The sequence below is a fragment of the Heloderma suspectum genome, chromosome 2 (genome assembly GCF_057233095.1).
Source record: "Heloderma suspectum isolate Gila_16-S chromosome 2, 16-S_ref, whole genome shotgun sequence".
Classification (NCBI taxonomy): Eukaryota; Metazoa; Chordata; class Lepidosauria; order Squamata; family Helodermatidae; genus Heloderma; species Heloderma suspectum.
Genome location: NC_139459.1, coordinates 163,913,202 through 163,940,787, shown reverse-complemented (window position 1 = coordinate 163,940,787; position 27,586 = coordinate 163,913,202). Strand labels below are relative to the sequence as shown.

The 27,586-nt window shown below is 49.9% G+C and overlaps 1 protein-coding gene across 4 annotated transcripts; it reads right to left on the bottom strand.

Annotated features, from left to right (window-relative positions):
- Positions 1-1,987: 1,987 nt before the first annotated feature.
- On the bottom strand, positions 1,988-26,696 carry PLPPR2 (phospholipid phosphatase related 2). Of its 4 annotated transcripts, none has more exons than XM_084835651.1 (9): positions 26,630-26,696; positions 22,408-22,515; positions 20,248-20,436; positions 15,276-15,396; positions 14,849-15,105; positions 11,296-11,472; positions 9,865-10,002; positions 6,057-6,181; positions 1,988-2,183 (listed from the first exon to the last, which is right to left on the bottom strand). In XM_084835651.1, exons 2-9 carry the CDS (start codon positions 22,471-22,473, stop codon positions 2,078-2,080), a joined length of 1,179 nt encoding a protein of 392 aa, XP_084691777.1. In that variant the 5' UTR covers positions 22,474-22,515; positions 26,630-26,696; the 3' UTR covers positions 1,988-2,077. The 4 variants fall into 4 exon arrangements, 3 of the variants coding, with proteins under 3 accessions (XP_084691777.1, XP_084691775.1, XP_084691776.1); XR_014787963.1 differs by lacking the exons at positions 1,988-2,183; positions 26,630-26,696 and adding exons at positions 3,654-3,669; positions 4,951-5,052 and having other exon boundaries at positions 22,408-22,554; XM_084835649.1 differs by lacking the exon at positions 26,630-26,696 and having other exon boundaries at positions 22,408-22,554.
- Positions 26,697-27,586: the final 890 nt, after the last annotated feature.

Genomic DNA, 27,586 nt, shown 5'->3' with positions numbered 1-27,586 from the left:
TGAGCAAGAAAGCCTTGTTAAAACATTCTTTATTAAAATTGTTTGGGAAACATGTGGGGGTTCCTTTGCTCCAATCATAGTGGCAACAGTTCAGACAGTCTGTGGCTTTCCAAAGCAGCCCCTGCCCCCTCACAGCGATGCACCCCAAAGGTGCTGCGCATGTATCCAACACATGTGCTGCATTGGCATGTCAGTGGCCATTGGCACCAGGCAGCGTTGTTGGTCCAACTGGGAGCAAAGTGTCTCCAGGGTTTCCCGGGCGGTGGGGTCACCCACTGAGGGCAGAGTGGTGTGGGAAGCTGACCGCCTGCCAAGATGCTTGCTGCTGAACTATCTGGAATAGCAGTGGGGCGAGTCAAGGAGGTGAGGCAGGGACAATAAGGTGTCTACATGGTGTATCTGACTTAGCTCAAAGCTTGTGTTGCTGTCAGGGCTTCCTCCACAGAACTGCTGGGAACTGTAATTCTGAGGGGTTGCTTAAAATCGTCATTAGATTTCGTAACTGGAAGCCATGGCAACAGAATAGGTTTGAAATTAGTTTGTCTTTGCAGTGAAAACATGCCGCTAAGAGATCATGGAATGATCATGGAATGGTTCTGCCCTAAGCCACCTTGGGATACCCTCATGCAAAGGGCTCCAGGCCCACTGGGGATGCACAGACTGGGAACAGGTCATTGAGAACCCAGGACAGAAGGAACATGAGGCATTTAACACGGAGGCCCAGCAGCGCTTTGAGGCACTGCTCTGGAGGGTGGCAACTGGCCCTAGTCCATTCTTGGAAGGGCTCCATTTGAGCCAGAACTCCAGCCCCTTTTTATATGCCAGGAATCGGCAGAAAAGGGCTTGGACCATGCATAGAGTGTATCTGCTTCAGCACTACGCAAACGCATAATTCATATGAAGTCGGGCAAGGGCTATGTTAACATATAGGCCAGGCCACTGATCTACCTAGACCATACTATTCTCTGTTCTGACCGGCAATGGTTCTCCAAGGCCTCTGGCAAAGGTTCTTCTATGTCTGAGGCCGGATACCTCTCCACTTCATAAAAAAGGACCACTGGTTTTAGTTCAGCCAGAAGGTGCTAAGATCAGCTGCTGCCCAGAGAAGCCTTCTTGAAACACCATTCCTGCCCTGGGCTTTTTGCACAGGTTGCATGCAAAAAGCAAGTCTGCCTCGCTGTTGACATCTCTGGTAGACCCACTGATGTCAGCTTGGCAGCCCTCTCCTGATGGTCCATAAATGTCTACATCCATTCAGCTCTATAGAAGTGACAAGAGTGCACCAAAGGAAAATGCTTCCATGCTTCCTCAAAGACCACCTCTGCCCCCAGCTCTCTAGCTTTAACCACCTCCAAACTATTCTGTAGCAGCACCTGGTTCTGAAAGTTTTGACCATCCTAACCTACCTGCCTGGTTTCTGGTCCTTGGACACTGGCCTGCATTCCCCACTTAAATTAGCCATTGGCTTTGTCCAGACAGAGCAGCAGCTCAGTTCCCTCACTCAGCTCCCCCCCTCCACCCAGTGGCTGAATAGCATTTAAAACTCCCCAGTGCCAGCACCACCTGCTTTCATCAAGCCTGTCTTCTTTGGGCTAAAAGAGTCTGGGGTATTCCCTACTTAGATGAAGCTACTTCTGGGAAATGGCACCTAACCTTCTTCCTCGAGAAATAGCAGTTGTGGGAAAGGGTGTGTTGTCAGTCACTGTGGATCCCAACGTCCTTCAAGAGGCACAAAAGGCCACAGCTAGAAGAAGAGGAAGGTGGGGAGCCAAGTTCAGATTAAAGTCCCAAGTGGTTCAGTCCCAGAGAAGATCTGCAACTAGGAGCAGGATTTAGCCCCTGTAAGTGGCATCAGCTCCACTGGAAAATTTATGGGGTTTTATTTTAACTCTGCCTCTTTGTCCCCCTCCCCAAGCTATACAGCACACTCCTATCAGAGAACCAGAAGTATGGTATGACAACCCACAAACCCGATCTGAGAAAAGGCCAAGGAAGAGGTTGGAAAACAGAGTGTAAGAAGTTTAGGCCCCCCCAAACCCCAGCCCCGCTGTAAGAATGCCAGGAGTGCCTCCTTGGATCAGACCTCGCTGGTGACCGACCGGGAGGGAATGAGGACATCCGGGGTGGTGGGGAAGAGACACAGCTGAGGATCAGGTGACCTCTGCGAACACAGCTCTGTGATTCTAGAATGGAGAGAGAGAGAGAAAGAGAGAGAGAGAGAGAGAGAGAGAGAGAGAGAAAGAAAGAAAGAAAGAAAGAAAGAAAGAAAGAAAGAAAGAAAAGGCAAAAGGAAGAGAATCAGGTTTGCCTTCAAAAAGAGGAACAAATTGTTGAGGCCAGCGTTAAATTCATAATTCCCTTGTCCCAATATAACAGGAATCAAGTTTGGGACATCTGACTCCTCAGCACAGCCTTCAGCTGAGTTACAGTAGAGTCAGAGGGACAAGAAGAAGCAAAGCCATGGCAGCGGCACAACACCAGATATAACCTCTTTGTAAGAATCTAGTAATCTTAAAACTTTCCTTATCTTGTTTGTGTGTGTGCATTTTTTAAATGAGAATGTTTCTAGTCCTCATATCTGGAAAGGATTTTGTTTTTAATGCACGGGCAGGATTTTCTGCTTATTGCTATGAAACCAGAGAGGGTTGCCTAGTCTTCACTTACGGCCCTGTCACATGAATCTTAACCTTCTATCCTCAGGTTGTCACAAAAATGGCTAGAACAACAGAAATGTGTATTCTGGTGTGAATGACATCAAGAAAAAAAAATGGCACAGCAACAAAGGAAACAAAGACTCACATTACAATTCTATGCATGTTTACTCAGTAGAGCTTATGCCCCTGTAGCTGTGCATAGGATTACAACCTAAATGTGCAAAATGTGAAATACGCAAATTTACATAGTTGGCACAATTTATTCTATTCCCAGAATTTTTCTAGCTGCAGAATTTGAGATGTTTTGCATGGAACCATGCACACACACAAACATACCATAACTGCCACTTTCCTTTGAAGGCTGTGCCTGCAATGGTTTGTTTTGCAAGGCTGTCAGAGCTGCCGCAGCAGATGGGCCATGAAGCGCATTTGACCTTCAGAGACCAGATTGCACCTATCTTCAGTCTATCCTTAACCCATCAGACTTGCTGGAAAGGGAGGCTGGGACCCAGTGCTGAGACTGTAGCAAACTACCCACCCTCAGTGCCTTGGTTGCTTCCTGCCATTTTGCAAAGTGTCTGGGAAGGATGATGCAGCCAGAGCAGGCAAGCTATTGATGCTCATGCTTAAGACCAGGGGACTGGGAGGAGGCAGCAAGGAGGGCATGATCCAAAGTGGGTCTGGTTGCACAGAGAAGCTCTCCATGTGAATCTACCTCCATGAACATGAATTACCCTGCTCCTAAATATTGTCAGGCCTCCTGTTGTCCATGGAATGGTCAAATGAAAGATTTCTCCCAAGGAAGAGCATTCCCTTTGTAACAGTTATTTGTTTTATTTAGCAACTACATCTCTACTGCCCAATAGCCAGAGCGCTCTGGGAAGTTCACAAAATAGAGCTAAAATATAAAATACATGAACAATAAAACATAAGGTAAAGTTCAAAACCAATTAAAACAGCCACAGAATGAAACTAAAGGAAAACCATCAGCAGAGGACAACAGCAGTGAAAGGATCTACAAAAAACAAAAGCAAACACATTTTTTAAAAATTGAGGGACTAAAATGAAGGGTTCTCTCTAGGATCTGAGTCAGGAATGGGGAACTTGTGGCCCTCCAGACATTGTTGGACTACAGCTCCCATCATCCCTGAACACCGGCCATGGTGGCTAGGGCTGATGGGAGCTGGAGCCCATTGACATCACGTTCTGGGCAGATACACACAAGCATTCCGTGATTTTAAAAAAATGACCTCTCATGGCTTTGCATATATTGAACCAATTTCGTTAATGCTCTAACATGGGTTAACTTCTGGGCTACCACGTCTGGACTAGTAACTGCTTTTCAGAGAGTTCTGGGGACTTGCCATGTTGCAGTCTGGACACACATTGACCACTTACAAGGTGGGCTCAATAGAAGCACCGGGAAAACACTGGGTCGCCACTTATAACAACACACAATTTCCTATGGCTTTAAAGAGTCTGTGACAACTTAAATGTAGGATCTAATTAAACAGAAAACTAACTATGATGGTCAACAGTTTGACAGTCCACCATCTTGGGGGCAGAGGAACAATTCGACTTCCTCTCATTTCCAGGCTTTCTTGTAATTATATATACACAGAAATCTCAGTCAAGACTATGTTTATATCCATTTTAAGAGGATGAAAAATAGGTATGCTTTGAAATTGAGGGGGAAATCCCAATTCTAAGACACAGGTACCAATTGTCAGAACAAAAGCAGCCCAGCCCTGCAAAAAAGCATTAGGGACAAAGGCTGCAAAATCTGTGTGGGAAAGCCACACAAATCCATCAAGGCTGCTGTGCCTGGGTCCTTGCCCTCTCTAGTAGACCATGCTAGAATCATCCATTTTATTTTTAATATGCTTCCGATTCTTAGATGTTTTCCTTAATACATATCTTCCCGTTTTAAGTTAACATAATCTCCTGCTGGGTTTGCTCCACTCACAGTCTAGAAGCTGCCTGTTTACTCTGCTCTTATGCTGCTGTGTGCGTGGGCTAGAAGACCAGTCAGGTGCAGGACAGGCCCAACTTAAGAACATAGGAAGCTGCTGAGTCACACTGTCAGACCATCCACCTCAGTATTACCTACACTGATGGGTGGAGATAGTGTTGCCAGGGCTCTTTCCCAGCCTTCACTGGAGAAGCTGGGGACTGAGGGCATTTGTACACCAGCCTAAAATCCTGCATTTAAAATGGGGCTTTCTGCTTCTGTTTTAAATGCAGGATCACCACTGACTCCCTTTCCATGTGCTTCCATTTTCCCTCCCCCCCACACCTTTATCCGAGTCTTCCATTATCTTTCATTGGTCTCACTCCTCTTCTTGCTTTTCAGGGAGGAAACTGAAGTGGAACACAATGACAGCTCATTATCTGCAATCTATTTAAAAACGGAACAAAGGGCATTTAGTGCAGGAGGGTCACGGCAGGCAGGGTCATGTAAAGAGCCCGCAAACTTTGAGCAATCTCAGTCGCAGGATAAAAGCTCCATGTGATGAAGCCCTGAACCTGGGACCTTTTGTGCGCAAAGCAGTGCGCTGCTTCTGAGCTATGGCCCTTCTCCGTGGTTGAATACATGGGGCAGCAGTATCTGACCCGAATCTGAGGAACAGGGTAGGCTATGAATGTGAATACACAGATGAGTCCTGCTTTCACCATGGCCTTTGAGATAATTATTTTGAGTGGATCATCTCTGCTTGGCCTCAAGCATTCTAGCCCAAGGGTGGGCAGAAGGTAGATCCGGATCTTCTGATAGATCTCTGGGGGATTTCCAGTAGATTGGCTAGGATTCCTGACTCTCTTGATTTCTGACTAGCAAAAGGACTCCCCCTGCCCAAAATTATATTGCTGGAAAACTTGGAATAATCAGGAATGGATTTTGGTATGGAAGAACTGTGAACTCCATTCAGTTCTCGTCTTTGTAATTAATTCCTGGGCTCAGAATTCTTTAATTCTAAGCCTCTGACTTTTGTACCAGACGTCAGTTAATTCTAGTAAAAAAACAAAGTAGATCCCACAAACCTGAAGTTCTTGCCCACCTTATGTCCCCTCCTATGTCTAGAGTAGGGTGAGAAATCTGGCTCTCCCTACTGCTTTAGAACAATAATTTTTCCTGAGGTTTCTGCTCAGGCCATCAAAACCCCTGGCATCTTCTCTTCTCCCCTGACATCCAACCATTCCCACAGCCCACGCTTCTTCTCCACACACGCTTCCCTCCACCCCTGGTCACAGCCCAGGGCTCCCATCGTGCTCATCACCTCCTATGCCAACTCCCTGTGCAAATATTATTTTCCCTCAAGGATAAGTAAGCAAGGGTGGCATCCCGCAAGGGGTCGAGTCTGACCCAAAAGGCAGTCGTCCCCCCACCCAGGAGCAGGCACTTACTCGTAGGGGCGGGCCACCGCTGCGCTGCCGGGCGCTGCCAAGCGGAGAGATCGCGCTAGCTGCCTTTCCAGACCTCTTGAGAGTAGCGTAGAAAACTCCTGTTCTTCTGGGGGGTCCCTCACCTGCTACATCCCCCCCACCCCAAGAGGAGCAGCACCAGGGGAGGGGGGGCAGACATGGATGGATGGGAGAGAATGACACAGAAATTGAAACCATTAGCTACTTGCTCATCACGCACTATTTGGAGGGGGAGAGAATGGAAGAGGTAAATTAGGGATTCGTTAGGGAACAGAGTGCAAAAAATTGTTGGGGGCGGGGGTGGGGAGAGGGTGGCTTATGGCACAGAAATGGGGACTCAAGAAACGCAACCAATCTAGAATTCAGGGATAGGAGATCAACAAGCTAGAGCGTTGAAAAGGTTAATAGAATCTCCATGTGTGTAAGCGCATGTCTACAGCGCAACAGTCCATTGCCCCTGGTCTGCAGCGTTTGGTTTGGGCAAAGAGACCCGTGAGGTCTATGTTCAACCCTAAAACTCCATCACGTATCCACAGGGTCTACATCATCAGTCCCACCTAACCGTGTTGAACTGAGCCCTGCCTGAGTGGCAGTGATGGTGGTGAGTTGTAGCTTGATCAAAGGTTGCTCCTAGCTTAAAGATATGTGAGCGGAGAAGGAAAGCGAGTGGGTCCCGAGATAAGCAAGCTGCAAGGTCAAGGAGATCAGGAAATCAAGAGAGGCCAGTCTCTCCTGGGCAAATAGCTTCCTTCCACGGGGAACTCCTGGGGATGCGTGCCTTTGTGCCAACCACCTCCCCATCCAAGAGACGAGTTCGGGGCTCAAGAGCTTGGGTGAGCAGCCTGCCTGACACATCTCATCGTTATGGATAGAGCTGAGATCTTGACCACACCAGGCTGCCACTTCCTCCTCCTCCTCACCCTAAAGATCCACTCTTCCCATCTCTGCCATCTCTTGCCTTCTCCTTCCTGGCCTTCCCTTATGCCAACTTTCCCCTGAGGAACCATTGCAGAATATCTTGGCCGAGAGCCTCTTTCCTTCCCACAAATGAGCCCATCCTACCCTCTCCTTGGCACTGGATCCATTTCATTCTTGGCATTAGGTTCAGGCATCCAGTCCTTTGGAAAGGTCTCTTGTCTTCAGATTGTGAGCCAGTGCTTAAATGCTTTTTGCATGGTGGGATGTTTCTGTGCTGTGGTATATAGCAAGGCATTTTTTTACATGCAAGTGTGCTTAGAATTTATTTAAAAGAAGAAAGCAAGGAGCCATGCCAGGCATTACTAGGAAGAGCACTCCTAGTATGTGGAAAAGGAAAGGGTAGAGGTGAGGAAGAAGGACAGAGCCAGCAGAAACCACAAGGCCTACTCAGAAGAGTGGAAAGAGTAAGATGCAATGTGGTGAGAGATCAGAAACCAAAAGTGCAAAAGGGCTAAGGCCGTTCTCCTGAATATTGAAATAGGAAGAAAAAGTGTCTCTGAAAGATAATAGGGAGCCGGTCCAGTAAACAGTTAAAAGGAATGACATGATCAAAGCAATCACATGGTATGGATTGAACAGGCAGCAGAATTTTGAACAGAAATTAAACATTTAAGATAGGAGAGAGGCAGACAGAAAACAAAACAGGATGAGAAACAATCACAACTTGAAGCAAGCAACAGAAACAGAAAGGGGTGGATTTTAAAACACACACACCCCGAGGCTATATACTTGGCTAGAGCATTGGAGACCCAAATTAACAGAGAGATTAAAACCAGTATAGAAAAGGTTTATAAAGGACCAAAAAAACCCTTCAATTTTGTGCATAGTAATGGATAACCAGTAAGCTAAAGATCTGATAGAGAAAGTGAAGAGTGAACAGAACAATTATAAATGTAAAGATGATTCACTAAGAGACAGAAAGGAATGTGGTGTATGTGAGTGAGAATGTGAGTAAGAGAGTCCAAAATCTGGTGACTTTCACCATTCATATGTGAAGGTTGACAATCCTAGACAAATGTTGTGAATGTCTGAAAGCTCAGAGATACACAAGCAAATGTTTACAGCCCTCTTAGTGTAACTGTCAGCAATCATTTTTCTATGTTCAAAAACTGGGACATATATCTCTACCCTTTTGGACATTCACAAAATTCATCTGTGGTTGTTGGCATTCATGTGCGAATGATAACAGTCACCAAGTTCTGGGCATCCTTTGTAACGATGGCGACTGTTGGAAACCATGTCAAAGTGGCTGTCTGATGGCGCCACTCGTCAGCCCTCCGTTTGGGCATCCCGTGCGGTGAAGGAAACCGGTGACATGAGGGCTGCAGCGTGGTTTCAAGAGGCATCTTGTGATGGGCAGCCAAACATGTCCCATCACAGAGAAAGGCTTGCTCGGAGAGGTTCTAGATCTCTTTCTCCTCTTCGTTGACTCCCACTCTCCCTCTGCACAAATTAATCTGCTCTCCATCTCCCGCTTTTGCTGAGATGCTCTGCATGTCTGGGATAGCCTCACTTTCCCCTTTAAATTCCCTTTTAATACCCAGTCCTCCCACCAAAACTTTTCATGGATAACCACTGCCTTTTTTATTGTTGCTATTGTCTGCTACACTGCCTGATTATCCCTTCCTCCTCTCCCCCATCATGAGACCTTAGCCCTTCGTCCAGTTTTGTCCTGTCCATCAGACGAACGTTGTGTGCCCTCTAAGTAAGCGGCGCCACTAGAATTTTTTTCTTATTCTGTGTTTCTATTTATCTTGTTATGATAATCTATGTTTCTTCCATCATCAGAACTCAAGCTACCATGGAGGGGATTCCCAGGCGATCTCCCGTCCGTCTAGGCATTGAGCAGGCCCGGGACTGCGTCGCTTCAGCACGGTTTCTGCCTCAGGTGCCGTCAGTCCGTCCTCCCCATGGTTCCTTAAGGAGCTGCTACCCTGTCCTCAGCTGGGGAGCAGGAGCCCGTGTGCTGTGGTTCCAGTCCTCCTCCTCCTCTTGCCTGGTTGCGCTTCCTCCCTGGTTGACTCACCTCCTCCCGCTTTATCATTTGCGCAGGCTCTCTGTTCTTCTCTTCACAGCTCCTGTTTGCCTTGGACCATCTATCTGGATTGGGAACTCACTTCGGTACCTGGCCTGCGTGTGGGCCTGCTTAGGATTTAGGCTACAGTACCTTCACACAGAACCCCAATATCCCTCAGTTTCCACTGATGAGGGTTACTTCAAACCACTGATCCCCTTCCGACCTTGTAGACTCCTCTGAGTCCCCCCGCCCTGCTCCAAAGTTAGACTGGGGAGCTGTTGAGCTCAATGTCTCCACACAGAGAAAGTGAAAACACCAACCCTAATGCCCCAGCCAGTGTCTTCTTTGGAGGAGGTGAAGCTAGCTAAGCTCTGCAGCCACACCCGAAATTGATGGTGTGTGCAGGGTGTGTGTCAGACCTGGCATCCTTGGCCAGCTGCCAGCAGGTGCCTGGCCCCCTTCACAGGACAATCAAGCCCAGCATTCCAAGCAGAGCTAGGCAGCTGGGTCTAGCCTCCATTTTAATTTCCCAGAATACCCCGAGACTGTGTTCCTCTGGGGCACTGTGGGAAGTTTAAGCCCCCTACTAGGTACTGCTGCCCCCCACCACTGCCATGTAAGCCCACCAAGGCCCATTAAGAGAGGAAGGGGCCAATCAGAAGGCATTTTGCGCACAGACCCCTTGAGGAGCTGTGTGTGTGTGTGTGTGTGTGTGTGTGTGTGTGTGTACACAGACAGATCTCAGGCCTTCACAGAGCAGGAGGCATGCAGGGATGTGTCAAGGGTGCCCCTTACCTGAGCCACACTTAACTTTTCAAGGGAACTGTCAACGCAGGGCAAGCCCATGACTGGGGCACTGGGCAGATTCTCAGGTGTGTGGGCTTTCTTGGTCATAGGAGAAGTGCTCTGGAAATTGTTGACCACACAAGTCACCTGCCAGACAAAGAGGATTGTAGCATGAGACCAGGCTCTTCCTGCTTCCTGGCAACAGTGCTCTGTGCCAGTTGAAACATACAGCATAGTTTTGCAACTGCCTAATTCCTTTATCACGCCCCAACTCCTTTCTCCTCCTTTGCCCCCTCAATCTGCTCCGACTGCAAGCCCTTGCGGCAGGACTCACTGCTATGTCCTCTTTGCTATTTAGGACCAAGTTAGACATAACGCAGGAGGAGACCCAAGAACAGCCTCCACATAGAGTGTATTTAACTGAAATGCAGACATGGAACGGATGGGGTTGCACATCTGATCTGAGTGGCCATGGAAGAGAGCGGGTGTTTGATTTTGATTTCATTATTGTTTGCTTATTGTTTTGACCATCAAGAACATAGATGCAGCCCGGATCAGACCAAAGGTCCATTCACTCCAGCATCCTGTTCACACAGTGGCCGACCAGCTGCCTGTGGCAAACTCACAAGCAGGACAGGAGTGCAACAGCACCCTCCCGCTCATGTTCCTCACCAATTGCTGTATATAGGCATGTTATTGTTATATTGTGTTTTGTGGTTTTAATTTTGTTAAGGGAGGGTTTATTCTAAATGGCAGCTTATAAATCTTTTACATAAATAAATTCCCTAACGCAAATTCCCCAAATTACTTTTCCACCCATAGAGGAAAATATACACGATCCCGTTCCTTTTCAACCTCAGAGAAAAAAGCAGTGAAAAATTACCCTTGGGGAAAGGGTTAAGCACACACCCACTCCCATCACTGCTTCAATCAAATATATAACCCCCACCCATGGCTGCTTCTCAGTAAAATGCAACAAGAACCACCTTGGTCAAGACTTGGGAAACTGCTCATGGTCTGCTGTGTCACGTTGAGTTGCCCCCAAAGTTGTTTTGTGCCTTTCCATAAGGACTAATACAGTAGCACCACCTGCTGCTATTTAAACAAGCACACTTTAGCGCTGGTAAATTAACTCTAATGAATTTAGCCTAGAGACTGTGGGATGATATGTATAGCTCTGCAGAGTTGTAAAAAGGCTCCTGTAAGTGCTGTGCAAGGCACTGGAATGAGCAGAGTCAGGCTTGTATAGCAGGGACTTCATTTACGCCCTACTGAGCCCCACAGAGCCCCACGGCTGAACAGCTCACCCTTCTCCCCGCAGCCCGCTGTTTTGGCCGAAGAACAGCGCCGTGCATCTGCGGGGTCTGCGCCCTCTGCCCCGCGCCCCACGCAGCCAGGCTCCTGCTCGCGGGCCCTCAGGGAACCCCACGGAACACTTACCAGGAACACAGCAATGGCCCCACCTGTGAGGAACCCAGCCAGCACGTCGGACCAGTGGTTCCGGCACTCAGCAACACGCACCACGCCCACCAAGAAAGCCGGGCAGAGGAGGGCCAGGCACAGCGAGGGCTTGGCCAAGCGGGAGCCCTTCAGGCGGAAAACCAGCGTCACGTACATCTGCAGGGGCAGGGAGGAGCAACAGAGGCCGCTGAGCGGGCAGGTGGGCGGGCAACGCAGGCTGGGCCTCCTCTGCCTTGAGGGGCATTAGAGACGTGGAGCAGCGTAGCGGGCATTATCCGATGCACGAGTGCGAAGAGAGAAGGCGGCACACGTTTCTTACTGCCCACCTTCTCTCTCATGGGCCACCCAGAGACAGCTCCCTCCTGCTGTCTCCCCCCCCATCCCCCACTTCAGCAGTCCTTATTATGAGCAGCATCCATTTTTTACTTCCAGGGTCGGCCCAACCATTGAGCAGAGCAAGGCAGCTGCCTTCGCAGTGAGATGTTGGAGGATGCTGCTCTGTGTGCTGCGCAGCCTGTCCTGCGCCCCGTAAGCCTCAGGCATGGGGTGCTGAGCACGTGGAGGCAGGTACAGAAGCCGACTGGATGGGAAGCAGAATCTCACTTCTGCGCTGGCGAATGAGACCGTGTCCTCCAGCACACTTGAAGACAGCAGTGGAGCTTAACACATGCAGCTCTGCCTACAACACCTCCCTGCCATCCGTTGCCTCACGCTGTCTAACGGCTGGGCCGGCCCTGCCCCTCTCTGTCCTTCCTGCCTTTGCTTGCCTCTCCCTTGGCTTTCCTTTTTGCACAGCATGAAAGTGAAGCTTGGGGAAACATGCGTACCTGAAATGCACATGTTAAGTGAGTTGAGCACTCAAGGTGAGATGTTTGATATCCACCTGATCATGGGAGCCAGTGCGGGGTCTGGGCCAGGAAACAACATGGGGGGCAGTCAAACATCTGCATGAGCTGCCTCTGAAACAGGCAAATGGTTTACTGGCCTCTGACTGCAGACAGATGCTGCTGCTGATGCCGCCACCCCACTGGTAGCTTGGTAAACACGCGGTGCGCATCCTGCTCTCTAGATTTAAGACCCTGTGCCCCATATATGTGTTTTGGACTACAGCTTCCATTGTCCCCCCACAGCATGGCCAATGGCCATAATGGCTGGGAATGAGGAGAGTTGTAGTTCAAACACAACTGGAGAGTAACAGGTTGGGGAAGGATTTCCAGAGGGTAGCTGTGTTACCTACTACATCACAAAGAACAAAGTCTTGTGGCACCTTAAAAACCAACAAACGTCTTCTGGCATAACCGTCCATGGACATGTTGAACTAGCATTTATATCTTCGTAATTCCTCTCAAGCAGCATGTGTGACACAAACCGTTCTACTGTTTAATATCTTTTGGATAAACTAATGGTGTTTGCCCCTGTAAATCGACATGTTCCAGACTATGAGAGGTTCTCTGAACTTTAGCCTTTGCCGCTAGCATGCTAAATTTCCAGGGTTCAGAGTGTTAGGAAGAAGTCAGGACAAGGGCCCAGCTTGATGAGAAAGAGGAGAGGCTAGGCCAGGGGCGCAAAACCTCAGGCTCAGGTGCCAAATCTGACCCCCTGGGATTCCCCACACGGCCACCGCCTTCCCCAGGCCCCCTTCTCTTTCCCCCAAGCACCAATCATTTCGTGGTTTCAGGGCCGGTGCCAAAGTTCGGGTGTCTCTACACGAGTGCTTGCTTGCTTGTGATTCGTCACTCATGGAAGTTTGAGAGTTCTTTGCATGACATTGTCGACTTCTAGGATGTCTCCCACCCATTTCCACCTTTATCCCACTTTCAAAAAGATCAGGGATAAGCTGACAATAAAAGTTAATGATGCCATATCGGCAGTGTGTGATGCCAGCATAGTGCTATGAACTTGCCAAGGAAGGACTTTCCTCAATTCAAACCACGTGTCTGCCATGTAAATGCTTGAGCAAAATGCCTCCCTGCAATGAATGGAGACAGATCTGATCCCCACCCCACCAAGCTCAGAGTCAAAATCCTCTGTTGATTCAGAGCACCCCGTTAAGTTCAAAGGGGGTTACTCCCAAGTAAGTGTGCCAAGGGTTGCAGACTTGCAGCACAATCTTAAGTCTACTCAGAAGTAAGCAGTAGCTTTCCTGAGGGCTGTGAGGAAACAGTACAGCACAAGTTAAGCGATGGAAATGAGACTCCCTCACCGCTCCTTTGCACACACGCCAGGGAGGGAGGGAGGCACTCGCTTGATTCAAACCACATGTCTGCCATGTAAGGGAGCCCATCATAATCCCACAAAGAAACGGAAAGCAGAAAGCCACGGTAAGGATGTGGGTTTTTTGCTTAATGTGGAGGCACCCTTCGGCCTGGATCGGCACCTGCCGAGGGTGCGCTCCCCAGCAGGGGCCCACTGACAAGAGCCTCCTGGACATGTCCCTCCTCCACTTCTTCGCCGTGGCCACCTGGCCTGCTGGCTGCCTGCCTGCTGCTCTGGTCTGGGCAACGGTGGTGACGTAAAGGAGGAGCAGCAGATGCCACTGCCTGCATGCTTACTGCGCGGTGCCTGCCAAGCGAGAGGGGATGAAGGAGGGGATGAGGGAGGGGATGAGGAGCAAGGGCAGCTGCTGAGGACTGCAGCGAGAAGGCCACGGCCCGCTCGGGGTAGCTCGCCCGACAGCCCTCAAACGCCTGGAGCCAGGGGCGGGAGGTTCCCCAGCCTCTGCACAGGTCCCCTGCTCCCTGCCCCACGCTCAAAGGCCGAATGCTTCTTCTGTGGCTGGTGACTGGCAGAAGGAGCTTTATGCTGCAAGACGCTGGACTGCATGTATTCCAGCCCTGCCCCCTTTTGCCTTTGGCCCCGCCCACCCCAGAATGCAGCCCCGGAGAGCGTCTCCAAATGGGAGGCGGCCCTTGGGCTGGAAGAGGCTCCCCACCCCTGGCCTTTCCCCGGAGTATCCACACCCTTGGTTGGCTTTACAGACCTTCTAGCAGCTTTGGTGCACAGGACCACTGGGAAGGGATGGCTGCGATACCAAGGATTGAGGTCTGTCTGAGATGCAGATGCAAATTATTTCGTCCTCTCTTTGTCCACCTGACGGGAGGGCGGGGTCCCCGCTCGGATCAGGCAGTGCTCTGCGGCAATGCTTCTTGCTTAGCCTCCAAAAATGCTTTCTTGGCCTTTGTCACCAAAGGCTAGCTTTCTTACCCAGCTTTTTCTGTGTGTCCACCAGAGGGCGCTCCAGACCGCCAAATAAGTATTGCATGGGGTGAGGCAAATGACACCCCAGACCTGGACTCCTTCTCCCTCTCTCTCAATCTCTCTGTTGTGGGGGGGGGGGGGTAGATTTTTTTGAAGAGCCAGACCTAGCCTCTATCCACACTTTGGTCCAGTCTGATAAGAGAAGAGTGAAGCTGAGCCACATGCTTGTGGGAGGGGCTCAGTGCTCTGTGCCTACTTAGCCCTGTCACGTCTGCTCCCTCCCCCCCGCCAGCATCCATTTTTCTGGCCCCTCAGCCCAACGGACGCCCCATACCACAGTGTAGGCCACGGCATAGGCGCTGAGGGCCGCATCCTTGGAAGGGAAGGCCTTGCGGGCAGCAGCGACTAGGACAGGGTTCCCAGTGCAGGCCGCCTGGTCTGTGATGTAGGTGGTGCTGGGTGGCGGCTGGCAGCCCAGGGCGGTGAAGTTGGGCCGACACACGGAGAGGAAGTGTGGGGTCTGGTTGCCGGTCACCACTTGGCCAGCATTGGCAAAGATGGTGGTAGTGAAGAGACCGAAGGAGTAGGTGCCTGCGGAAGGAAACGGAATGGAATGAGTCGCAGTGCCACCTGGGCGGAGGGGCAGGAGCAGCCTGGCTGGCAGTGGGAAAGCCGGGGAGGAGAAGCCTGTAGCCCACGGAGGGGCCCTGTGGGTGGCCTTGAGGCAGGGGCAGGGAAAGGAAAGGTCATCCTCCACTTACCCCAAAAGCGGATGATGCGGCGCAGGAGGGGGTTGAAATAGCAACACTCTCCAGAGATTATTGTTTTCTCCTCACGTCTTTCTGGCTGGAGGAAGAAGGCGGCCAGCTCCCCAACAAGAATCTGGGAGTGTGGGGAGAGAGACAGAGACTAAGTGTTGTCCTAGCCAGTTCATTATGCAATTTTTCAGACACTGAAGTGAGCAAGAGTTGCTTTTGGGAAGTGGGTTTTGACATGGGGGTGCACCAGCCTTGTGGGCCCAATGCACTTATCTAGCTGGGGCCGGAAGATGGGATCCCTTCTTTCCCCTTGACATTTCTGAAATCACAAAGGGCTGAGACCAACACACTGGGGTTTGCTGCAAGAAGGGATGCAGCTACCTCACCCTGTTCTTTTCCTTCCTGGCCCCCAACCCAGCCTACTCCCAGCCACTACAAATCAAGCCTGCTCTCCTCTGCATACTAATCCGGGTTTTCTTTCTTTGTTGTTCAAATGCCCACCATTTTGATGTTCCCAGTGTCCTGCTGTAGCGTCATTCCCAGTGGGAGCATCGAAATAGCGGCTCCCTTCTTGCCTCTTCTGCCGCTTTGTAAATCCAAGCCAGCAGGGGGCAGACAGGTGGGCCCAGCTGAAGCACCTGTCTCCCTGCCCCCATCCCACACCCCCAAAGGACTGGGCTGTCAGCCAGTCCTGACAACTGACACAAACCCTCTGGGACAGTGTTTAAAGACAGTTTGTCGCTTGTTTCTAACGTTATACATTATACATACCATAACTGCTGGAAACGTAAGGAGCTTAAACAAATGGAAGAGAAGCTAGAGGAAACCTGTTCATCCTCTAATGTTTAAAACAAAACAAAACACAAGGCTTTTCTGTAGTATAGATGAGGCAATGGACTAACTGGGGTGCATAAATTCCTCTTTCTCTTTCTGCTGCTCTTTTCTCTCTCTCCTTCCCATACAGTGACCTGCCAGGGAAGGGACAGGCTGCTCTTACCAGCGGTCTGAAATGACATGCAGAGGGCTTCTGAAATTAGCCTGAGGGGCGCATGCAACTGGGCCAAGGTTGCCCACCCCTGGTTTATACCAATTTCATTGCAAAGAGTTTCTATTTAGGAATGTAATGCTGACAGGAAGGAGGTGGAGCGGGAAACGCAGGGACTTTCTGAGAAAGGCTCCCTCAAAGACCAGAATGCGTGTTTGGGAGAGACTTGCTCTCACTTCCCTCGTGCCACACCTGCTTGCTTGCTGTAACCACCCCTGAAGCCAGCAAGCAAGCTGCTGTTGGCCAGATCCCTGGGAGGACTGAGGCACTCTCTCTCTCTCTCTCTCTCTCTCTCTCTCTCTCTCCAGTGTGCTGTAGTCAGTCTGGGAGGACACTTGGAGAAATCTGTCCCCGCCTGTGCCTGGGAGGCCACCAAGTGCTGTGGGGCACAAACCACTCCAAGACAGGCTACGACTGCAGCTCACCACGTCTTACACAGCCTTCAAGAAGTGAGTGGAGTCAAAGTGTTGATCCTTGATGGAACAGTCACAAGACCCTGTTGTACCAAGGCCCCATGTACGCAGGGCTTTTACTCCACTTCTACTCCACCCCCAAACTGATAGTGTCAGATGACACACACTGCTTTCCATAGCTAGTCCGGCATTTCTTGCTCTAAATCCATTTCTTCCCCAAACTCATTTTGCGACAGATTTTCCTGTCACAGCAGCTTTAGTGCTGTTCAGGAGTCCGTGTGACCTCAGCTGGCTTTGGCACGGGCTGGTGGAAGTGGCGCTGACTGGCGGAAGGGAAAGTAGCGTGGGGCGGAGGCATGGGGAGAACAGACGGGTAAACATGTCTACCTGGAAGTAACTCATTGCCTTCAGTTCCACTTTGCCAGCCCTGCTGTTTTGAAGCTGTGCAGCTACGCAGGAGCACAGCTGAGAATGGGTGGATGCCTGTTGATTCGAAGCTGCGCAGCTAAGAAAGGGTGACTGCCAGGGCGGACGGTTTTCACGAACATGTACTCAGAAGCACCGCACTGAGCCCGTGTTTGTTTGCGGGGGGTGGGGGAGCCTGTTGATCGGGCAGTTAATCTACCTCCAAGACAACGTGCTGGCCGCTCTCCGCCCCCACTGGCTCCGCGCTCTCTGCCCTCGGCGCCTCTTGCGCTCCCACTCGCTCTGCTCGGTCCCCGGGCGGCGGTGGCTGCCTGCTTGCCCGCCCGCCTCATGAATGGGTGTGTGGGGGGTTGTCACGAACGCCTGCTCGTAAGCAAGTCCTGCACTGCTCTTCGTTGCGCACGTGAGGGAGGGGGGCAAGCCTCCGCTCCTTGGCTGCCCCGCACCTGCGCGACAGCCGGCGTTCATTCCTACTTGTGGCGGGACTCGCCCACCCCAGCCCAGCTAACGCAGCTCCAGCTCCCGCACGCACTGCAAAAACAGAGGGGTCGCACTGCGTACGCCATGGAAAGAGCTAATGCGATTCTGTGACAGTGCGGTTTTTGCCCAAATCGCTTCGCAAAGCGTTTCCGTTTAGATTAGCCCAAGTGATCTCGCAGCAGACTTGGCAGCTGTCCGTCAAGAGCAGCCCCTCCAGGAGGAGAGTGCGGGGAGAACACAGCCTCACAAGCAGTTGGGACTCATCAGTTCGGTCTGAGAGAAAGAGAAGCTACTGCAGCCTTCCCCAACCTGGTGCCCTCCAGGTGTGTTGGACTACAACTCCTATAATTCAGCCAGGCTGGCTGGGAATGATGGGAGTTGAAGTCCAACACATCTGGAAGGGACCAGGCTGGGGAAGGCTGAGCTTGATGGCCTGATCTAAGGCTCTTCCTGTGGCATGTGGACTTGTCCTACCCTTTGAATGACCCTGGTCATAGGGACAGCATAGCAACGGCAGCAAGAGCATTTCTGCTAGGCTTGTGCGGATGTTCAGTACGCTCACCAGTCTGCTGGCAGAAGCTCCTTGTAACCATTTGTGGCACATTCATACATCAACAGAGACTTAGGCCAAGAAGAGACATCATCTTATTTAATATTTCTCTTCCCACTGCTTTGAACCCAGATGCTGGGAAAAGAAGACCGCATTGTCATACCCCAACTAATGAAACAGCCAGCCAGAGGGAACGGATCCTCTGTGGATGGGCAGACAAGCCCCTCAGTCTTGAGGAAGCAGAAGGTGCAAGGCCAAAAGGAGAAGCCGGCTGACGGGAGCAGCAGCCAGGCCACGTATGAAAAAACAGCACTGACCTGAGAGGTGTCAAATAGCAGCAGCTGCCTCCCTATTCTTTCCAGGTCCCCAGGAAGGAGGGACGGAGCAAGAGCAAGAGCAAGAGCAAGCATGGTGACCTACTGGGGGTTCAGGGGTGGGGGAGAGGAAGGAGGAGAAATTATTCCAAGAAAAAAAGAAAAGAACATAGAAGTAGCAAGGGCTGAAGCCTGAAAGGCAACAGAACAGAAGTAGTAAGGACTGCAAAAAGATGGCCGAGAGATGTGAATCCTTTGCAGAGCTGGGGGTCAGAAGCCCCAGTATAGGTCTCTGGTCATGTGCACAAGGTTCTTGGGGGCTATTTCCCACTCTCCCAGACAGGAGGATGTAGGTCAATCCAAAGCTACGGAGGGGGTATATTTTCCCAGGCTGCTAACAGAAGGGAAAACAAGGAATTGGTCAGCAGGAAGCATCCCTTTCTTAGATGAGCAGAAGGTCAATGGAAGAAGTTCTCTCAAGAAAGTGACCCTGTCTCTGTCCTGACCCCACCCCAGAAAGGAATCCGCAGAAGAATCTGTCAGGACTGGAATGGGGTAAATCTAACAGGGCTGACAGTACCATGAAGCCACAACAGGGATCTGGAACAAGAACTTACTGTACTCTGGCGGGTTCCAGATCTGAAACAAAAGCTCCCAGGCCACCTCTGGCTCAACCACACATCCTTCTGCACCCATGTGGCAAGAGGGCATCATGCAACATGACATCAACTTCTGGCAGACTTTGGATAAAACTGTGAAGGTGTGCCAAAACATTCACTAAGTGGAACCATCCCTCTCCTTTCTTCTAGGTATTTGAGGTTGCTTTTACAGTATTTCGCATTCCTGGTTCAAACGAACTTCTAAATAGCCCAACATTTCCTGCAAGACCCCGTGGCTCTGTAACAGCCTGGCTGGACCGTGTCTCCCAGCAATCTGCCCGCTTGGAGTGGGAGCAACTATCCCATTTGGCAGCTGACGGATCTCCAAAAGCCAGCCTCGTCTGGAGTTAGCAAGGACATCATTACCCAGAGACCTCCCTGCAATCTGGGTCCCTAATATAGGATACATTTAAAACAGAGCCAGGGTGGTGCATTGGTTGTCAGTCTAGAACTGGGGAAGCCCAGATTCAACTACCTGCTCAGCCACAAAGCAGGTCACTGGGTGACTGTGGGCCAATGTGTCTCTCAGCCTACCTCGCCTACCTCACAGGGTCGTTGTGAGGATAAGAGCAGGGAGGGAGAAGAACCATGCAGTCTCTCCTGAGTTCCTTGGAGGAAGGGTGGGACAAACATGTAATAAATAAATGAATGGAATAAATATGTTTGTGATGGAGCATTGCACATTCTCACCATACCCGTGTGAGTGCATTGCTCAGTAATAAGTGTGAGTAAACAGTACATGTACATTAAAAGCACAGATATCTGCATGTGAGGCAAGATTCAGACAAATATTTCTGAATGCCTCCAGAACGTTAACACCAAAGTCAGCTCCACCCCTTTTCCAGAGGCCCTCCAAACATCTTGGCAAATGAATCACCAGATGCGCTCACGCTCCCTCTGTGCCTCTTGGCTTTGATCTCAGCAGCCATGCTCTCTGGTGACCACACCCCAGAGAAAGCACGTGGGGCCTAAATTAACGCTCACAACAGAGGCAGGAGGCCTGAGGCATGGCCATGGCAGAAGTGACCTGAGATCCTCCACCGGCCCTTTTTCTCCCCCATCCCCGCTTGGCCCTGCTGGGCTCTTACCGTTACAGTGGGCACAGCAGTGACGAGAGAGTAGACCAGGACTGGAGGTGCACGGCTGGTATCCTCAGGGCCAGGGTAGGGCTTGGCGTACGCGCTGTCATAGCAGAAAAAGCCTTGGAGATGCACAGGAAAAGTGCTGGTGTATTCAAAGTGGTAGGCCAGCACCACAGTGCCTGCCATGATCACCAGCTGGAAGTAGAACATGGCACATAAGGCAGGAAATGGCCCAACTGACTGAATGGGAGACCAATGCAAGAAGGAGAGCCTGGTCACTGGACCCTGGCTGGCACCCCCCCCCCCCCCCGCTGCCTGTGACTCCGTGCAAGCGTCCTCGTGTGCTTCTTTTCACGCTCTGCTGTAGCTGTGCATCGCATCAGGGCTGCAGGGAGAGGCATGGCACCCAGCCTGCGTGATTCAAAGTCAGGCAGACAGTTGCCTCCCCCCCCCCCTCAGCCCCTCCTCTCCCTGCTACCCGAGCACCCAGTAACTCCTCAGCCTCCCCTCTGCTTCCCCATGAGTCATTGCTTGCAAATGATCCCAGAGAGGGAGAGATGGCTGATCTTGGAGACCGTGTATCGTTGATGCAGACTTGTCAGAGACTTGAAGGTGGGATTGTACACACGTTCACTTCCCCCATCCCTGTCCTGCCACAGCCTTGCAACTCTCCAAGCAACATTTCAGCCCCTTGTTATTAAGGGGGGATAGATCAGTCTGTTTCTGTTCTGTGTCAGTTCTGGATGAATTCATTCATAAGTCCATTCTCTCCTGTTTCCACATTAATCTGTGATATAAGGTTTTTTAAATCTGCACAAATTGTAGTTAGATTACATATTTTTGAACATGTTTTCTCCCAAAATCTGCATTTCTAAACTTATTTTTGTCCTAAAATATGCATTTCTATATGCATTTTGGAGCCAAGAACTGCATCACATAATTCAGGGTGGGACAAAATCGGAAGGATCTGCACGCTCATCCAGGGAGGTGTGGATCAGGTCTTTGCAGAGCAAATTAAATCCTCAAGCGCCCCTTTGAATGTGGCCCATGTGAAAGGGCTCTGTGCCTTTCAAGGCAAGCAGGACCTCCCCTGCTGGGCCCTCTTCTGCCGATGTCCACACTCGGCATGTGTTGAGCACATGTTGATTGTGGACATCTACAGAAGGGAAGCCCAGGACCACACGCTCTCCCTCTTCAGTTGTCCAAGCTCAACACCAGGGCATTGGAGCCGGACATTAGGGCCGGGGCAGCATATAAACGCACGAAGAGGGCTTTAGGAAAAGCTAAAACCCCTTCCCAGTACAGTAATCACCACCACTGCGGCACACGCAAATTATTATCTTCACCGGCACTTCTTGGATAAGGCAGCTTCTCAGTGGGTTCATTCCGCAGACACCTAAGGACCAAAGGAAGCCTCACGTGGGCAGAGGGTGGCCAGATGGAAGCTGCACCTGCCGCCATCCTCTCTTCTGCACAACTGTTAATGGCACAAGAGCCCTATCCTCATCTGTGTCTGGCCACTCTATGTGGAAGGCTGTAATCAGGGCCATGGTACGCAGGGAGAGGGTTAGCCTTTCCTCCTACACCATTTGACTGTTAGAGCAATACAACAATGGAACCAATTCCCTAGGGAGGTGGTGGGCTCTCCCACACTGGAGGCGTTTGAGACGAGGCTGGACAGCCATCTGTCAGGGATGCTCTGACTTGGATTCCTGCATTGAGCAGGGGGTTGGACTCGATGGCCTTGTAGGCCCCTTCTGATCCTGCTATTCTATGAGTCTATGATTCCCCAATCTAAATCCACTCCCACCAAAGCGGCTCTTAGCTCCACAGGGGGAAAAGATCCTTGGCATTTGAGGAAGAGCCTGTGCACAGCGTGGAATGTCACAGAAGCTGCTGGGCAAAGCCGCTCAGATCATGCTGGGCAGCTGCTTCACAGCGGCAAAATGATTTGGGCTGGCCCTGAATAAAAACACAGGGAGCTGCTTTGGAGAACTTGGAAAGTTGAGCATGTAGCTGACATTTGCCATTTACAGCGCTGAGATTGCCCTTCAGTAATTGCACCGTGAAAATCCGTTCCAGACTGCAGCTAACTAACCAGCACTGACCATTCCTTTCTCAGGAAAGAACCAGGAGTTTGGTCTGTTGAGTTGGCTGGACTCTTACCTCCACGAACACAAAGCAGGGGATGATGGAGACGCTTCTCTTAAGCTCCTGTTTCCCACCAGCCATGGCAAGAGAACCTGGATCCCTCCACAAGGAAAGGGGTTCCCTCTGAAAAAGGAGACACCACAGCAAGTTTGCCAAGTGCATCTCAGGCAAGCAAGACTCTTTCCACACAAGAACCCTTTCCCCTACTTTGCAGGTGCATCGTCACGACATCAGCTCTTCAAGAGCCACAGTTTCATACTGCCAAGCAACAGTTTCAGTGTTCTGCTCTGAACATTCTGATCGGGGCGTCTCCCACTTCCAGAACTTGGGGGAAGCTACCCAGTTGCTCACGTTTAGCAAAGGTTACCTTCATTTGTAAAGCAGGCTGCACACGCTCAGATTTGATCTAGCAGCCCAGGTTTTTCAACACTTATTTCAGTTAGTCTGCAGAGGAACCTGGCTGCTTTACCTTGGGGGATGCTGACCTGGTGTTGAATGGGGTACGGCTACCGTTGAAAGACCAGGTCCGCAGCTTGGGGATCACCTTAGACTCCCAGCTGTCCATAGAGGCTCAGGTGTCAGCTGTGAGCCAGACAGCGCTGTACCAACTCCATCTGATACAGCGGCTGCGCCCCTACCTTCCTGACCATCTGCTCCCATCGGTAGTACATGCCCTGGTCTCCTCTTGTCTAGACTACTGTAAGGCACTCTACGTGGGGTAACCCTTGAAGACGGTTCGGAAGCTGCAGCTGGTACAGAACGCAGCGGCTCGCCTGATTAAAGGCAGCTGCCGGCGAGATCACATCACTCCACTGCTGAAGGAGCTGTACTGATTACCAGATGTTTTCTGGGCCAAACTCAAGGTGTTGGTTTTGACCTTTAAAACCCTATGCGATTCTGGCCCAGCCTATCTCAAGGAGTGCCTCCAGCAACACCAGACAGGCCACTTAACAAGATCAGCCTCAGATGGCCTTCTGTCTGTCCCATCAGCCAGGACAGCTAGGCTGGTGAGGACGAGGGAGAGGGGAATGCTGGCAGCTGTAGGCCTTTTCTCTGTCTAAACATGCATAGGATTGCGCCCTTAACTGCCAAAAATATTGCTTAGGAAACTTAGAAGAAAGGTAAAGCCTGGAGATCAGCCTTGAAGCCAGGTGTCTCCAGCTCCTAACAGGAGCTGTGGCAGATCTGGAAATGTGCATGTAAAGTGTTCACTCCTTCTTCAGGTCCTGCCACTGTGCCACTTGCACTCCTCCGGAGTGCTTGTCTGTGTGAGCCTGTTGGCAGGCTTACAGCCTGCTTCTCTGGCTTGGAGCTTGGGCATTCTGATTCCCACAATGGAAACTTCCCCACAGTCAAGACAGAAGTTACCACTTGTTATGTTCAACATGGTAGCGGAAGGGATTCCACAGCCACCTCCAGAGCCTGTAGCATCTGGGCATCTCCCATGCAGGCTCCTCCAATCTGGAGCCCTCCCAATGTGTCCATCTACAACTCCTATGCTGGCTGCGGACGATGGGAACTGCAGACCGACACATCTGGAGGGCACCAGGTGTGGGAAGGCTGAGAGAGTCAGAATGAAGTGTGGGTGTTTTTAAGACTAAAAAACACCTTTTGGATATGGGTGAAGTTGTGGAGCTACTGGGTAGGGTTCCAAGGCACGTCCCTCCTGCCGGTTGCTCTAAAGAAGTTACCAGTCTTGGATATTAATCGGAAGCATCGTTCCCTTTGCTGCTTTTTCACAGCCCTCCCTGCCCCATTAATTTGATGTTTTCACATCCTCTATAGTGGAGGTTGTGCACAAGCATTTAGTTGAAAGGGAGCTACAGCACCTCAAGAAAGATAAAGCAAAACGATAGTGCTGTAGAGGGCCCATCAACAAAAATGATCCCAGGGTGGTTTATAATCAAAAGGATAAAAACAACAACAACACAAGTATAATAGCTAAAAACAATGATTACCTTTTTTTTTTTTCAAACCCATCTCTCTGCTTTCATTACTCACATTCCCAAAATTATATTCGACACTTTTTAACACACCTAAGGCTGCAATCCTGTGCACACCTTCCTGTGGAGAAGCACTGCTGAACACAATTGGATTTAATTTCAAGAAAATATACATAGGGTTGCACTACAGAAACACAAGAAATGTTGCTGTTTCAGCCAACTGATTTTGAGGTGTTAAGGAAGGGGCCAAATTATCCCACCAGAAGGGTTTCTTAGGCCTTCTCTGAAGGTGTCTGACATTTTATTCTACCTGGTGAGAGGGTGTACCCAGTAGCTGGATGACTCTAATGTGTCAATGGGATCAAGGCAAGAGGACTGCTCAACAATTTGGAGTTATGTTAGGCTCAGAAGAGATCCACCCCATACACCAGTCTGCCTCTTTTCTGTTCCTATCTGTCCCCATCATGTACAGGTCTGTACAGAGAGCAGCACAAACCTTTGTCTGGAATAGAATGTGGACTTCTGAGGAAATCCAAGCTTACATCGTAAAGTTGTAAAATGAGCTCCTTTCTAGCCCCCTCACAGCTGCTACACTACATATGAAAATTTATAAATAGTATCTGCAAAAGACTGCCTGGAGTTTATGAGAGAAATACTGTTACCCAGTACATTGGGTGTGTATGGTGAAGCCCCCATACCCCACATACTGTGTAGTGATTGACCAAGTCAGTTGTAGAGAGACTGGTGTGGGGTTTTCTTTTTTCACATCAATGATATTGCCCAGTCTCCAGACAACTTTATTTTGGCTGCAGCTCTCCGCAAACATATCTGGGAGTAAGTCCATCAAACTCAGCAGTTCTTACATCTGAGTAAACATGCAGAGGATCATGCTGTACATTTACTTCACAGCCTAGTCTGTTTTAAAAGATTATGTTAGGATGCAAGTTTGTTGTCTTGCTGAGATGTTATAGAACCACTGACCAAATCATGCCAGAAAACTAATTAAAAAGAATAAATTCCTTGAACTCATATTCAAAGAGCAAAGGGCAAGCCAGGAGTAAAATTCTTAAGTGTTTAAATCAATGTCTAGAAGCCTGTTTATATACAAAAATATTAACTTGTAATCCTTATTTTAGTCACTGTATTTTCATATAAAATAATAAAAAATGTATAGTTTGCGCTGGCTTCTGCACTTTAGGACTAGGGAAAATAGTACTCTCCCTGCTAGACAATGTGTATGCCTCTCCTCCCCTCCCTTCCTCCGTGGGACTCAGTCCTGTTCCTCTGCTGCTCTTTTTTTATTCCCCCTTCCACCATCTGAAAATTCAAATGCCCAGCTCAGAATAAAAGGAGGCAAACTCAACTTTCTATGACATAAATATGTGTTAACTGATTTGTACAATTCATTCTGAGCAGAGAATCAGATTTGGAGGGCTTCCATGGTGCAGGATTTGGATTTGGGGGGGATGATAAGCAACAGAGCAATATCCCTGTTCTGATTCCTGTTCTAAATAGTGAGAGTGTGTATGAGTATCCAGAACACACACCTCAAGAGTTCTATTACATATCCAGCTAATCCCAAAATGTCAGTCATGATAAAATGCACAGGATTTGACTTTCCAGCAATCTCTCCAGATTGTGGAGGAAGATTTGTAGCCTGGCCTCTCCCCCAACCCCCCAAACCAGTCCCCACCCACTTTGCATGAACACCACCACTTCATCCAGCACAAACTGGAGTTGATCCCCCCCCCCCCCACACACACACACACAGAAACCAGAGCCCCATCACTTCCAACGGATGCCAGTTTGAAGCCACCTGCCCAACTTTGCTGGCACTGGGGCCAGTGCCATGCAAATCCAGCTGCAAGATGCTCCTTCGTGCTGCCTGCCATGAGCCCCATTACTCAGAGCAACTCACCAGCCCAATGAGCCAAGCCTAAGACAAGAGGTCCACTCTGTCTTCCGTGACCAATGGAATCAGTGACCATTTTGCTGCAAATAGCAACAGCAGCAAATATGTGTGCGTGTGGGTATAGACAGACGTATACGTATACCCACTACTCTAAGAGCGTAACTTAGCAACAAAGCCCTTTAAAGCAGACATGCACATACACATTCACACACAGCACAGCAATTGTCAAAGCTTTAACAATGCATGAGTAACCAAAAGAGGCAACTGATGAGCTGAAACGAAGAACCCATTTGATACATGATGGAAGTGAGGCTCTGCAGGATAACCAGCCCACCCACCCACGGATCACATCGCCCCACAGCCCAGCCGCTGCATCTCTCACCTTCTGTATGCGTGTGTGTGTGTGTATGTTTCAGGCAGCAGCCATGGCTTCCTCGGCCCACATAAGCGCTCTTCTCCTCCTCCTCTTCTGTCTAAGCAATTTTAACGGTCCACAGGATGTAACGGGGAATCCATGCTGATCATGCCAATATCCCAATTAGAAGCTGGACTGCTGGATTAAACGTTGCTTTGCATTAGCAGCTGGAGCCCTTCCAGGGAAAGGGAGAGAGAGAAAAAAGAGAGGGAGCGACACACATATACACATGCATGCACACACACACGCACACACACGCACGCACACAGACAAAGGGAGGGGAGAGGGAGAGAGGAAAGAGAATTCTTCAAGAGGGAACATCAATTGACATGCTGCCGGTGTCCCCTCTGGGTCATAAGGGTGAGAAAGGCACAATGTAGAATGCTCAGCTGAAATCCATAAACCAAAGATTCACCTCCACTCGCAAGCATGGCGGCCTTGTTGCACTGTATTTGAATAGCGAATCCCAGTAGCTATACATACACATGGCCCCCTATCTCACGCCCAGCAGCCAAGTCCTGCTCTTGTACATCTTCCTATTTTACAGACAGGAAAGCTAAGGCAGGCACTCAATAAGGAGGCAAGTGACAGAGCACGTATTGAGCAAGTGTAGAATTTATGCATTCAAACTAGCACATTTTTCGGATTGAATAGGAAACATGAAGATTTAATCAATACGTAATGAAAACAGAATTCAACCATAATGCTTAAGTTCAGAAGATTACTCAGATTTGGGTGTGTGTTTGCAACAGTGTGTGTGTGTGTGTGTTTGGTGCTTGGCTTTCCCGTGAACAACAATTCAAGCCTCACGGTAGAACAAATTACAGGAGCTAAACCTGGCACAAAATAGCCTCATGCTTCTAATCCTTCAGGTTAAACCCTAAGACCTAGCAACTGACTCTGTAGGCATTATTTGGCTTGCTT